This window comes from Salvelinus namaycush, chromosome 28, assembly GCF_016432855.1.
Source record: "Salvelinus namaycush isolate Seneca chromosome 28, SaNama_1.0, whole genome shotgun sequence".
NCBI lineage: Eukaryota > Metazoa > Chordata > Actinopteri > Salmoniformes > Salmonidae > Salvelinus > Salvelinus namaycush.
In genome coordinates this window covers 27,921,878-27,935,480 of record NC_052334.1, presented here as the reverse complement: position 1 = coordinate 27,935,480, position 13,603 = coordinate 27,921,878, and the positions used below count along the sequence as shown (strand labels likewise).

The 13,603-nt window shown below is 43.5% G+C and overlaps 1 protein-coding gene across 1 annotated transcript; it reads left to right on the top strand.

Annotated features, from left to right (window-relative positions):
• Positions 1-275: 275 nt before the first annotated feature.
• Positions 276-12,960, top strand: LOC120023640 (bcl-2-modifying factor-like). The gene is made up of 4 exons (XM_038967685.1): positions 276-387; positions 3,639-3,838; positions 4,240-4,442; positions 9,176-12,960. The coding sequence occupies exons 2-4, from the start codon at positions 3,664-3,666 to the stop codon at positions 9,290-9,292; spliced, it is 495 nt and encodes a 164-aa protein (XP_038823613.1). The 5' UTR covers positions 276-387; positions 3,639-3,663; the 3' UTR covers positions 9,293-12,960.
• Positions 12,961-13,603: the final 643 nt, after the last annotated feature.

The window sequence follows — 13,603 nt, the reverse complement described above, 5'->3', positions numbered from 1 at the left end:
ACGTGTCTGGATACACGATTTGGAAGCAGGATCAAAACAAACCCTCTGATTGGTTATGAGAAAAAATGCTAAAGAGCTCTTAAAGGGCCATACACTACTCACGTTGTAATGCCAAAGACACTCTATGGTAACACAATTAAACATCGCCTGCATACTGCTGTTTCTTTAAGACCACTTTATTTACTTATTTTTTATGTTCACGCCCAGTATTTGAGGGCGGAGAGATTTTGTAGCTGATGCCTGTGAAATGAAATCAGCTTGTTGCCATTTGTCTCACAGAATCAAAGTTGCGGTGGAGTGATACGGACTAAATCCTCTTGGGTTTACAGTGAACAGAGACCACATTTGTCTATACACCGGTAATATCATCGAAGGACATATCTTGTGGTGAGTTCCGGGTCATAATGTATCAAATAAGATTGAACAGTGTCATTCACCTGTTGTTTTTTATTGTATCTTTGTTTTGCTGGTCTGCCTGCGCTGTAAAATTTTGGACATTGTACCATTGAGTCGCGCTACATTGTCTCTCACACCACCCCCGGTATAGTCGCTGGGACTATTCCTATTCATTATGTGTGGATATTTCTCACCAATATAGAACATTATATGGATCTTTGACAATTGACTTAACGGTAGTTGCGTGTTGATGTGATATGGCAAAACAATCGTGGCCATCCACATAACATAGTCTTTTTTATTTTGTGTGCGTGTCGAATTGGCATTCCCTCTCTGTAGAGTTTAGGTCTGTCGGCACCGTGTCGGCATTTCCAGTGTCTTTAATGGTTTTACTCAAACTCTAAACAAACAAGCAATTTTCCCAAGTACTCAAGTTGGGAAATAACACATCTGTGTTTTAGTTTATATAGTCTAATTCGTTCAAATTTGCTGAATAATATGCATGTTTTTTAAACAAATTAATTAGCAAGTGTAATAAGACAGATATGACAGGTTCCTTCAAAATAATCAGAGCGTGCCACGAATCTCACGATAAAGAAGAGGATCAAGAATATCTGCGGCCAATAAATTATGCAATACGCTTGACAGTTGAGAGAGACGGTTGTCATTCCCATATCTCACAGCTCAGAGTCTCTTGACTTATTATGAACCATAGCCTATTTAAAATATATATATATATATATTTCACCTTTATTTAATTAACCAGGTAGGCCAGTTGAGAACAAGTTCTCATTTACAACTGCGACCTGGCCAAGATAAAGTAAAGCAGTGCGACACAAACAACAACACAGAGTTACACAAGGGATAAACAAACATACAGTCAATAACACAATAGAAAAAAGGAAAAAAAGTCTATATACAGTGTGTGCAAATGTCGAGGAGGTAAGGCAATAAATAGGCCATAGTAGCAAAGTAATTACAATTCAGCAAATTAACACTGGAGTGATAGAGGTGCAGATGATGATGTGCAAGTAGAAATACTGGTGTGCAAAAGAGCAAAAAAAGTAAATAAAAACAATATGGGGATGAGGTAGGTAGATTGGATGGGCTATTTACAGATGGGCTGTGTACAGCTGCAGCGATCAGTTAGCTGCTCAGATAGCTGATGTTTAAAGTTAGTGAGGGAGATATAAGTTTCCAACTTCAGCGATTTTTGCAATTCGTTCCAGTCATTGGCAGCAGAGAAAGGAAAGGAAAGGCAGCCAAAGGAGGTGTTGGCTTTGGGGATGACCAGTGAGATATACCTGCTGGAGCGCGTGCTACGTGTGGGTGTTGTTATTATGACCAGTGAGCTGAGATAAGGCCGAGCTTTACCTAGCAAAGACTTATAGATGACCTGGAGCCAGTGGGTCTGGCGACGAATATGTAGGGAGGGCCAGCCGACAAGAGCATACAGGTCGCAGTGGTGGGTGGTATATGGGGCTTTGGTGACAAAACGAATGGCACTGTGATAGACTGCATCCAGTTTGCTGAGTAGAGTGTTGGAGGCTATTTTGTAAATGCCATCCCCGAAGTCGAGGATCGGCCTATAGGCTACTAATGTCAGTTACCTGAATGGTTTTAGTGTCCTTTGCTCAACACATCCGTCTTGACCACACTCCTTATCCATAACCTCATTTTGACAAAGAGAGAATATTTTGTCAGGTTTCCAGATAGTGGGTTTGGGCGGGGGGTGTAGTCTGTACTGTGTGTGTTGTCAGTAGGTGTGGGGGTGATGTTCAGAGTTGTCTTGAGTGATAGTAGGCTATCTGCTAATCAATTGAGCCCAATACAGCAGGGGGAGCCACTGGTTGACACACACTTGAGGGAACAGACTTTGGTCCGTGGCAGAGAACTGAATGGTAGTTGTAACAAAATACCACCAGAATATACTTTTGTGCAACTTCCATGTTCTTGTATTGTTTGTCAAAACAACGCACTATGTGGTTTTGCATGTAGGGTTTATTACGAATGCATACAGGGTACCATAGCAAACCTCTTTACACAGAATAATAGGCACTAAAGAAACTGAGGCAAATCTCTTTTGGTGAAGAAATGAAAAAGCATCCTCAGAACCTGGCATGTTGACAAATCCAAGGAGAGAAGAAGAGACTGGCTCCGTCTTTCTTCATCCAAGGCTGTCATTACCCATTTGCGGCAGACTCTCATTTGGAAGTGTATAGTGGTGTGGTAGTAGCCTAACCCTGTATTACAGTATTGATGGAGAGTTCTAAAAGGGTTCACGAGGCTACTTACATTTCAGCAGTATTTTGATAACACTTTGACCGCCATATCGCTGAAGGCTGTGTGATGCTGTGAATTAACCAAACATAGAGATTGTTGTCTGCTCTGCTAGCCAAGGGCCTCAGGAGAATCCTAGCATGAATCTCTGCCAGTACTGAAGGGATCCTCAAGTTTGATCTTGCAGCAATGTTGTAGAGAAGCTTTTCACTTTTTTTCTTCCCTTCTTTTTATTTTACAAATCTTTTTTTACAAATCTCATTAGAAGTGTAGACCTATTCATTATGAGCAAGTCTCTAGACCAAGCGTCAGACTTGTCATTTAAACCTGTTTGTCATATTTGCAAGTCTAGACTTTGTTGTCTTGGCTACTCTGCATGGTATAGTCTCAAGCCATTGGACTGTATGAGGGACCAAGCTAGCCACAGGTCCGCTGGGTTGAGGTCGGAGAGAGATGGAGACTGCCTCTCGCTCAACCCTGTCTGCCAAACCCCCCATTTTGGTACATTTAGCCAATGAGTCTCCTAACCACAGCCAACTGTGTGGTTTGATCACTGACGAGCTGAGCGATTTGTCTAAATCAGCACTGGGCTTCACAACCACAGACTGAGAAGAGCTCTGCTAGCTTTCTGTTCCACATAGATCTCCTCTACGGACTGTGCTCTGCTCTGGCTGGACCAGCCAGCATGGCCTTTATTTATAGAAGGGTAGTTATTATGGATTAGAAAGGTTGTCTTTACTGGTAATTATTGTTCTGACCAAATGACCAAGTACATTTACAGAATGGTAAATGTTCTCTATGGTCCTGCCTGAGGCGAGGTCATCTCATTAGTACAGAGACAGACATGTTTAGAATCCACATTGATTTGAAGGGAAAGATCCCAATTTGTCAATATCAATACAGTAGTCAATGGAAGTCTTAGCAGAGCAATATGCTTAACTCTCTCTCTCTTCTCCCTCTAGGCAGGTCTTAGCAGATTTCTGCCGAATGGATGATGAGGAGGATGATGTGTTTGTGCCAGACTCCTCCCACTGCTGGCGCACAGCCTTCAGGGAAATAAAGTACGAGGACAGAGGCACCCAGACACCCAGCCCTGCCCTGGCACTGCCCAACGACATGCTGCCCTGTGGGGTGGACCAGGAGCCCAGACCACTCTTCTACGGTGAGGCCTACAAACACACGCACACACACACATAAACAAACACAGTGTGAGAAATAGGTAAGAGTGGAACTCTAACGTAGTCAGCTCCTGGCGCCTGATAGTCCTAGCCACAGAAGCTTTTATGACCTGTGTGTAGTGTACCCAGCTGCTTTCCCATTCAGATGGCGCCACATCAGGTTATTTAGCCTGGCCCTGTGCAGACGTGACGACAGGCCATACCTGTATAACTGACCCTTTACTAGGACACCGTGGCGCTATCTGTCAGTGATGCCCTCTTTGTCCTGGCACGCTACAGATAACGCTGGTAATTGAAAAGATTACTGTGTGTAAACTTTGGAGTGTTATGAGTTGCAGGGATTATGAAATTGACCTGACCAGTATCTATGGCCTTTTTTCTACAGGCAACGCAGGCTTTCGATTGCACTTTCCAGCGCGGTTTGAGCAGGTTGGAGACCAGGGGCCTCAGGAGCAGCATCAGGGGGAGAGAGGGAGGATGGAACGGCTTCAACAGCAGCCTCACCAGCCAGCACAAAGCATGGAGGTCTGCATTGGACAGAAACTCCAACTCATCGGAGACCAGTTCTACCAAGAACACCTTCAACTGGTGAGGATACCCACTGTGACTGACTGCACAACACAGCTAAAGCCCACTGGATAGGCCTACTGTACTCAGGGGCCTACAGAGAGAGTGAGCACCAGAAGTTGCTTCTTTAGGGGCATCCGTTGTAGTCATGTCTAAGTGTCCCATGTTTGTTTTGGCCAGTGAACATGAATTAGCCCATTGTTCTGACCTCTCGTTCTACCCCTCCAAGACACAGCTTAACCAGGGCAGCCCCTCCCCCACCCCAGCTTCCTGTTTATTTGTCTCTGCCTCTCTCCCCCCATTTCCTCCCTATGCTGCCACGGTGCCACAGGGGACATGAAGGAGTCCACCACAGACATTATGGTCAGGGTGACATTGCTAGTTACTGTGCTGAATACGTTGAAGAGCTCAGACTGTGACTCTCTTGACATCAGTGGAGGCTGGTGGGAGGAGCTAAAGGAGGACATGCTCATTTTAATGGCTGGAATGGAATTAATGGAACAGAGTCAAACATGTGGATTCCATATATTTGGTGTGTTTGATACTGTTCCATTTATTCCATTCCTGCCATTACAATGAGCCTGTCCTCCTATAGCTCCTCCCGCCAGCCTCCTCTGCTTGACATACTATACATTTGGTTGTATTGGTGGTAGAACTGTGGATCTTTGAGATTTTCTTTTTGCAGAGCACCAATGGCACGTTTTGAGGAGAAGGAAACACTAAGAGAGTCATCAAGCATAAAAAACTAAAGGCACACACTTACACACATAAACACACTCAACACACTCTCACACAGAGAAAAAGCAGAAGTGGCCGGGACTAGGTAAACATGTTGTAACCCGAAGCTTGGCGCATGAGCCCGGGGGAACAGATGTGGTTAGGGAGTCTCCAGCCAGTCCTGCAGATCAGTTGCCCCCACCACCCACAAGAGACTCACAAATAAGAGGGTTGTGTGTCTGGAGGAGGGGCCGGGAGGGGCCCACTCACTTAATGCACACCCAATCTAATGGGTTTGACCAACTAAAGACAACTGTCTTGAATTTCCTCAAAATCGCTTTCATGAAGTGCATGGACCTCTTCAGTCTCATATAGATAGATATTCAAGGCTTCATTTGGGCTCTGAAACTACATTTTTGTAATCAGATTGGTGTAACTAAGCAGACTTCTTATTCGCTGATGTGTTTCTGATTTTCTCCCACACTCCGGCTGAGGTTAAATTAATACCACCGACTGCTGTCCTGGAGCCACACTGCACCGTGACTCATCTGATGTGACACAGGAAGTTAAAGGCAGAGTCAGGCAGGCGTTATGTTATCAGGGCTGCGATACACTGACTGACGTACAGCAGAGACAGACCAGGGCAGAGGATGAGGAAGTGGCTCTTGCGCTCTCCTTACTCACTGGGTAAACGCAACAACAAGTGAGAGTAGTCAGAGTGAGAACACTGTGATGTCATATCCTGAAGCTGCAGAGCTCTAGGGCACATACACTCCCACACTGCTAAGCCTAGCAAGTTAAGGAAAAAAACAACTGAGGTAACTTTTTTTTTTTAAGCCCAGAGAATAGTGGATCTGGATTATTGACTTTGGCAACATACTGTATATAGCAACCAACAGTTAGGTGTTATTTCAGTCCTTGAAGTTATTGACTACTTTCTTGTCATTCGAGTGGGCAGAATTACTGTTCTTGTCTGCAGAGCCCACTCAGCCCAGGGAGTTGTACAGGCCTGAGTCTCTGAGAGTTTCTCTCTGCCTGTCTGGATGCTGTTGAGTGATGCTTGGACAGACTAACCCAAACAGATCAGTGTGTTTTTTATGCGTGATCTCCAGTTTAGCCCATGGCTGTTATTCCTGGCGCTGTGCTTTCGTTGTGTAATGCAGTCTTCAGCAGTGAGGTAGGTAACCCACCTCAGGCTGCTGGTGCTTGGCAGAACAGTGCGCGTGCGTGCGTGCACGTGTGTGCATGAGAGGAAGTGTGTGTCTGCGTGCATGTGTGAGCATGAGTGTGATAGTCTTTCAATCTCTCACTTGGACTGCCACCTTTCAATGATATGTCTCTCGCTCCATCCCTTTCTTTCTCGCTCTCGTCAATCAATTATTGCAATCATGTATTGTAGAGCATCAGAAGGCTTTCAAACGCAGTTTGACACCCATCTCCTTGACTGACTCATAAACAACCCCTTCCGTTTCCCTATCATCCTACCATCATGGCCCATGGCAGGGGGAGGCAGTAAGGTGCTTAAGTGTGTAAGTGGAGCGTTGGTGCTGACACATAAACTGCTCTCAGTCTGAGAAGGCTGGAGAGACGGAGCAGAGGCCCCGAGAGCAGAGCAGTACTGACATGACATGAGGAGGGCAGCCATTTGAGACATGGCAGTAATGACAGTCACAATGAAAGGAAGACTGCCACAGTCTGCACGGGTCGAGGAGCAGAGTTGGGTTACACCAAGACTCCTCCTGGTGCTCTCGATGAGTGTTGAAAACCCAAGCACTGAATGTCCCTAGGGTATGTTTGTGTGTGTGTGTGTGTCTCAGATCTCCATTCCTTATCTTCTCACTGTTCTGTAAGGGCATTTCACTTTCTCTACAGTTGTTGAGATATAGATGTCTAGATTCCTGTCCTCTCCTGCCTGTTGGCTGTCCACTCCTGTCCTGAGATGTGTGGCTCTGAGTCTCTGGCCACTGGTCGTTGCCTGTCTGTGTAGCTTATAAGCCAGTGCCTCTGTGAGCCTTAGGACAGACAGACAGCCAGCATCATGAGGCTCTGATAAAACACATTAGGGTTGTGTTGGCGTGATGACACTCTGCATCTGGCTAGTGTCTGTTCTCTATCACTGGCTAAATTTAGAACCTGACCGAGTCATATTAGACAGTTGGTGGTGTGACTCGTGACTCATGAGTGAGCGACAGGGCTGGCCCACACCCTACCATCTCTGAGGTGAGCTGGGTGGAGGAACCAGAAGAGGAGAAAAGGTCACTGTCAAACTCGGGGACTTTCTGCTGCTGATTTTAGAGGACAGGACATTGTGGATGTGAAGCAGATATCATGTACACATTGATATCATTAGGTGCGGTTTAAGCAATGTTTGTTGATAAAAATATATGAGCCCATTGTGTTAACAGATGGCCTGGAAGTATCTTGCCCTGGTATTACTCACTGTAGGCCTACTAACACTGTACAGCATTACTGACAGTCACAACTGCCTGTAATGGGCTTTGCCCTCTGTGAGAGCTGGCCTGTTCAGGTGTAATCACAGACAGATGGATGGGCTTGGTAATGTGCTTTGTAGTTGTAATTAGATCTAAAGAAAGAGTGTCTCAAGGCAGAACTGTGTTGCTATGTTAGCTGTTGTTAGGGCTCAGAGTGTCTTCAGGTGAACTAGTCCAATTTGTGCAATGTAATGTACATTTATGAAGAAGACTTTATTAAGCAGACAGTGTTATTATGCACTTATCGAAAATATCCCTCAGTTAGCTTCAAATAAATGCTACAACACAAAACTAGCACGATCAAGATTCCCAGTAGTCCCTCAAATAGCCAATGGCGATTCCTGATAGATTGTTTATTTTCTTCTTTTTTTTACAAAAACTGGTGTGTGTGGAGCGTGCAGGAGCCAGTTTGCACCTGGCACCAGCTTATGCAACACTCTAAAACAGCATTTCCCAAGCTAAAGGTTGCGACCCTATGTGGGGTCGCCTAATTTAAAAATTATGACAGGAACTAAAATAAAAAATCTCGGTTCATAGAACCGGGGTTATGTCAGTCACCTCCTGTAGCCGCTAGATACAGTTGTAATGAACAGAGCCGTTTCTGTTTTCTTCCTACAAATATGTCTCTATCTTTTGAACGGTTTAAGCTGTGGCAGAGAACCTGGGCCTTACCACAATGGAGAGTGCAGGCTAGTTATAAACAGCTTGATCTCTGGGGTTGGACACAGATGCTGCCTCAGCTGTCGTGTTAAGATGGTACAAATCAACTCGGCAGTCACGCTTTGGTGGAATTGGAATACAATGGGATAATGTTGCCTGAAACTGGCAATGTGCTTACAGTGTATTGCCAAAACGTATTATCCAGCCTATTGCTGGTCTTTGTTAGTTTATGGCGTGTGTCTAAAAATAGCCGTGGTGTTATCAGGTCCGGTAGTGTCTGTTTCGTCTGTAGATGAGTTACTTTGTGGAGCTAAGCTCAGCTCTCATACTGAGATGTATTTCTGTGGGTCTCCGCTCTTCCTCAAGTGCTCCCTAATCCTATTTAGTGCAATTATCTTATCTCCTCCTTTCAATGGCAGAGATAGCATTATCCTCCCAATCACACACTGTCCAGTTGGCTCTCTAGCCAGAGAGGGAGGCTGCTCCGGATGTGCTGTTGGATTCGGCTTCCATAGACAAGAGCTGTGCAATGAATGTGTCTGTGGCATGGGGTGGTAGTTAGTGTTACACTGGCTGTATAGGGTTCTCAATCCTGCACACAAAGAGACAGCGTTAATACGTAGTGCTGGGGACAGGCACAGACTGTTGTGAAAATATCAGCGCCATTCCGGTTTCTGGTTTTGACTTACTCCTCCTCAATTTACTCTGTTGATCCCTCTCACTGACAATCACCACACATCACTCACCAACAACCATCCAGAGCTCCAACTGAACACCCTGGTAAGTGAATGATGCCATCATTTGTCGCTGACTATGCCAGTTCCCCGACTATCCTGTCCACATCCTGTTCTGACTCGGTTGTTTTTCTCCCTTGTTTTGTTGCAGTATCACCGAAACCAAAGGAATATGAGGCCCTTGTGGTGGCGCCTGGCCTCAGCTCTGCTCACCCTGCTGTTTGAGCAGGAGGCCATCGCTGGAAGGGGGAGAGCAGGGTGGAGGTGATGGAGAAGACCAGCCCAGACCACCCCTCTCCCACAGGGACTGGACTCCTAATGGCACTGTCAAATTTAACATGGGTCGGTTGGGGGAAAAGAAGAGAGAAAAGGTCACCGCAGGACGGAGACAACCATTTTTTTACAAGGTAGATTTTTTTCCAAGAAGATGCCATGTTGTTTCATGAGATTCCTCTACTGGATGATGTCCTTGTTTTGGTAATTGTGTGATGTAGTATTTTGTACAGTCATTATTCCTGTTGAATTTGTTTGCACTTCCGTATGTGTACATCTTGAATGGCCTCCATGGACCTGGGAATGCCTTATCAATGTCACCTGCCACAACCCAACAACTGTTGACATGAACCAAGCAGAATAAAGCAAGAGATGGAGGGATCTGAAGAAGGGAAAGAAGAGTGGTTCATGGGGTTTTCTTTTCTGAAGTTTCCCAGGAAATAATCGGTCAAACTTGACAACTTACCAAATTTCCAAAGGCACAGTTTCTCAGAACAAAGCATTTTGCACCTCAACTCGTCCTTCTCCTCAATGGGGTTGTGTGTACTGTCATAATACTGTTATATTACATGTTGATTTTTCTTTGCTCTTCCAGTCACTTTCATTGCATTGATTTCAATAATTGTTGTTTTTCCCTGTGTCACCAAAAGTAATAAGAACAAAATGGTGGAGCACTCAGTGGCTTCTAAGGTGGTTAGTGCCACTTTGTGGTGTGAAGGTAGATTTCGATTTCGATTTATTATGATCCCCATTAGCCGACGCCAATGGTGACAGCTAGTTTTACTGGGGTCCGACATATAACAAAAAAGACATTACAGACAAAATACTTTTACAATTTAGATACAACTTCCGAGACAAAGGGGATCCCACAAATTACTTCAAGTTACTAAGAAAGAACACCGTATTTTCAATCATAATCTATTTCAGATGGATCTTTTACTAATTCCATAAGTCCCAAAACTGGACCCCAGCCACTGTAAGAAACAGTGTGCTGATCATTTTAGTCTCTTAAGACTTTCAGGCCCTTCAAGTGGAGCTATGGATCCACATTGTTTGCACTATAGTACATTAGTCAGGAGTAGATTAGGTTACAAAACCAACCTCTGTTATTCAATGAAGGTGTTTAACTGTATCTGATTTCTCATGGTAACATTACAATGTTTTCAGTCACATTTCCATTCATTTTCATTCACATATCATCACAGGAACTGACCAATGGACCAACAGTCTGAGGTACTAGTGATGCTAGTTAACTGAATGCCTCATTGAAATTCCAGTGTTTTTTAGCCCTCTAACTGATGTGCTTTTTAACCCACTGTCAGATATTAAATTGTATTCTGGACTCCAATGCAATAATGTGCAAACAAACCAGTGAAACAACAGCCTTTCCTCTCCTCTCCTCTCAGGATTCTTACATGGGCTTTTATACTTCTTTTTGTACCTGTGGGGTGATCTTGTATTAGTCCTTTGTCCTCAGATCCTGTGGTGTAACTGTTTGATAGAAATGACCACTGCTAATCCAATTGACAAGAGAACGTGTCTGAGATTAGAAGTAACTGGTAGTGTGGAAGACTGTATTTACTGTTGAAATTTGAATCTGTTTGATGTATTCTTGAAGATGCTGTTTGTTGTACATTTTATTGCCTTTTTACTTTACTTTCGTCCATTTTGAAGGAGCAGTATACATATTTTAGACACAGCTCGTATTACCCGGTTATGTTTGGTCCTACAGTACTTATGTGTCATCATCTGTCTGTATAATCAGAGCTTTATTTCAAACCTTCATTTAGAATACTGGAGATATGTCTCAGGGCCAGGGAAAATACAATACTCTTAGCAAGAGTTTCCCATATAGAGTAGAAGGACAAAGGAAATGAGTGGTTAAGTCCAATTCTGTTGTCTGCATCACTTGAAATACATTTGATACATAACCATAGATACAAAGGTACACTTTAGACAGAGTGGTCAGATGATTACGCTTGCTATGACTCTATTATGGCAAGGACTACGTTAGAAGCATGTGGGGCAGTAAGAGATCAGCTGAACGTTGGTGTTGTTTGTTGTTGTTTCCTGCAGATCCTGAACACTGAGCCAGTCACCGTAGCTTCCTGTCTCACTGTAGCACATTGACCAGTTTCTAAACTTGCTTATCTCCGTCTACTGTAGCCTACATCTATGTGTACTGCTCCTCCATTTCCTTTAGGACTTTTGGTGTTGTTTTCAGTTTTGTATTTATTTTATATTTATTTTTTGTATATTCACCCTTTTCTACTGTATAGATTTTGTGTGCAATTTATCTTCTTTTTTTGGTTCTAGATGTGTGTATGATACATTTGTTTGACTGTGCAGAGCGATGGTTGTCTGCACTGTGTCTGGTTTTCCCTGAGGGTAATAATCTCCAGAAATGGGCCCAATCGGTTAAGGCATTTATCTAAATCAGCCACGTCACGTCATCCATTCAGTAGACAGCAGTAGAATCTATTTCCTGGTCAATGGCTTGGAGCTGGATCAGTAACCTTCAGATAATTTGCCTCGTTTTTCTTTAGTCACTGGGCATTGGTTATGGGTTCTGTACTTTTTGTCTTCTTTAGCGTTCTTTTGTAATCAACATGCACTGGAAAGTACTTTGCGTCTGTAGAGCTGGTGGCTCCCTGAGCTATCCCTGTGTTATTGTACAGTGTACTCTGGATCGTTCTCTCAAGTCTGTCAGGTGCTGAACTAGCTGAGTGTGTCTTTACTATAGCAGACCATTGACGAAGCTATAACCTGTATAGCACATTTTTGGATTTCTTTGAAAGAGAAACAAACCACCATGGTGCCCAGAAATCATTTGTTAGAGAGGGTTCTGAAGCTGTGTAGTGCAGATAGTATATGGCAAGTCTATCTCAGCACTGTGCAAGGCTACAGGAACTCAAAGGAGTGAGTTTTGTATATTATGGATAAACCGTAAGTGTCTTGAATTTTTGTAGTCCACTTTCTTTAAATTTGAAGTTTTTTGAGGAAGGTTTCAATTTGTATGTTTCTTTTTTTATTATTTGTATTAAGAACCTTCCTTGGTCATTGTCTTCGTAACTTTTTAAATGTCTTTTCATATGAAAGGGCCAGGTTTTATACGGACAGTTTTTAGGCTTTTAAATCCTTTTTAATACTTGTTGGATCTTTTTAACGAGTCCAATGAGATCAAGGGCTTTTTCGTATAAAAATGAACTTGAAACATTCCTTTTGTGACTGGTTCTGGTGTAAACATGTTTTCAACAACAAAACAAAAAATGTATTTCAGTGTTGTACACCATATGATATCTGACATCATCAGCATTACACATGGTCCTTTCTAAGGAACCGATGAACTGTACATGTATTACTGACACCCTGGAAAATGCCTTTAACTGCTCAGTTTCAACTAAGTCTTGATTATCACACACTCTCTGTACTCCCAAGAAAAGAGACCCAGTGAAAATGTAGCATTTCTGTAAACATTGACTGTGTGTTTTCGAGACTGTACTGTGCACTCATTTATTTTTTAGCGTTTCATTTTTGTTGTCGAAGGACAATTTGTTATGTTGTGCAATATGCTGTACATATAAGAGCTTTTCTCTGCAAATCTTTTTCTGAATTTCTTCTTGTTTTTTTGGCTCTTTTTTTCAATAAAATTGTATTAAAAGTGTAAAAGGTTTCTCTGTTATTTTTCTCCCCAAAAAGGTCCCCTGGTAAAAGTAGATGTTGTGGTTACTTGATAAATGACTCAAGTTGTGCTGAGGTAGAACTTATTATTCTCTCCCCTCCTACAATGTCAAACATCAAGACGTCCATGTGTTACAAGCATCAATGTGAAATGAAGCAACTTGAAACTAGCCAACCATCTGAGGATAGCCAGCCAGCCATTAGAAGTTAGCCAGGCGTTTGGCATTGGTAGTGCTCATCACATCCCTCCTACTGAGAGTTCATTCATTTGGTGGGAGCGATGGGGCCTTCGGCCTGAGGATGAATGCTTAGCTGCTCTGTCTGTACACACACACACCTGTCTAGCAGGGCGATAGCAACACTGAGGATGAGTAGCAACTACAGAAGACCTGTGTCCTGGTCTCCAGCAGAGCCCTGGTAAAGAGTGTCCATGGATAGAGCGAAGGAGAGAAGTGCCATCGCTCTGCATTACTGTCACTTTGACAAAGGTCAGAGCCACTGCTGCTGTGCTTGCAGATGACTTACTACTGGCGCTCTGAGGGCAGGGGGCTTGATATATTGCCAATGACAGATATAAACATGTCCCTTGTGCATTATTGGACCCTGTAAAAGTGATGGAATAACA

Excerpts from the sequence above, each read along its gene's own strand:
- LOC120023640 (XM_038967685.1), top strand. The coding sequence starts at position 3,664 with ATGGATGATGAGGAGGATGATGTGTTTGTGCCAGACTCCTCCCACTGC. Across the intron at positions 3,839-4,239 it reads GCCCAGACCACTCTTCTACG|GCAACGCAGGCTTTCGATTG; the intron begins GTGAGGCCTACA and ends TTTTTTCTACAG. Across the intron at positions 4,443-9,175 it reads ACCAAGAACACCTTCAACTG|TATCACCGAAACCAAAGGAA; the intron begins GTGAGGATACCC and ends GTTTTGTTGCAG.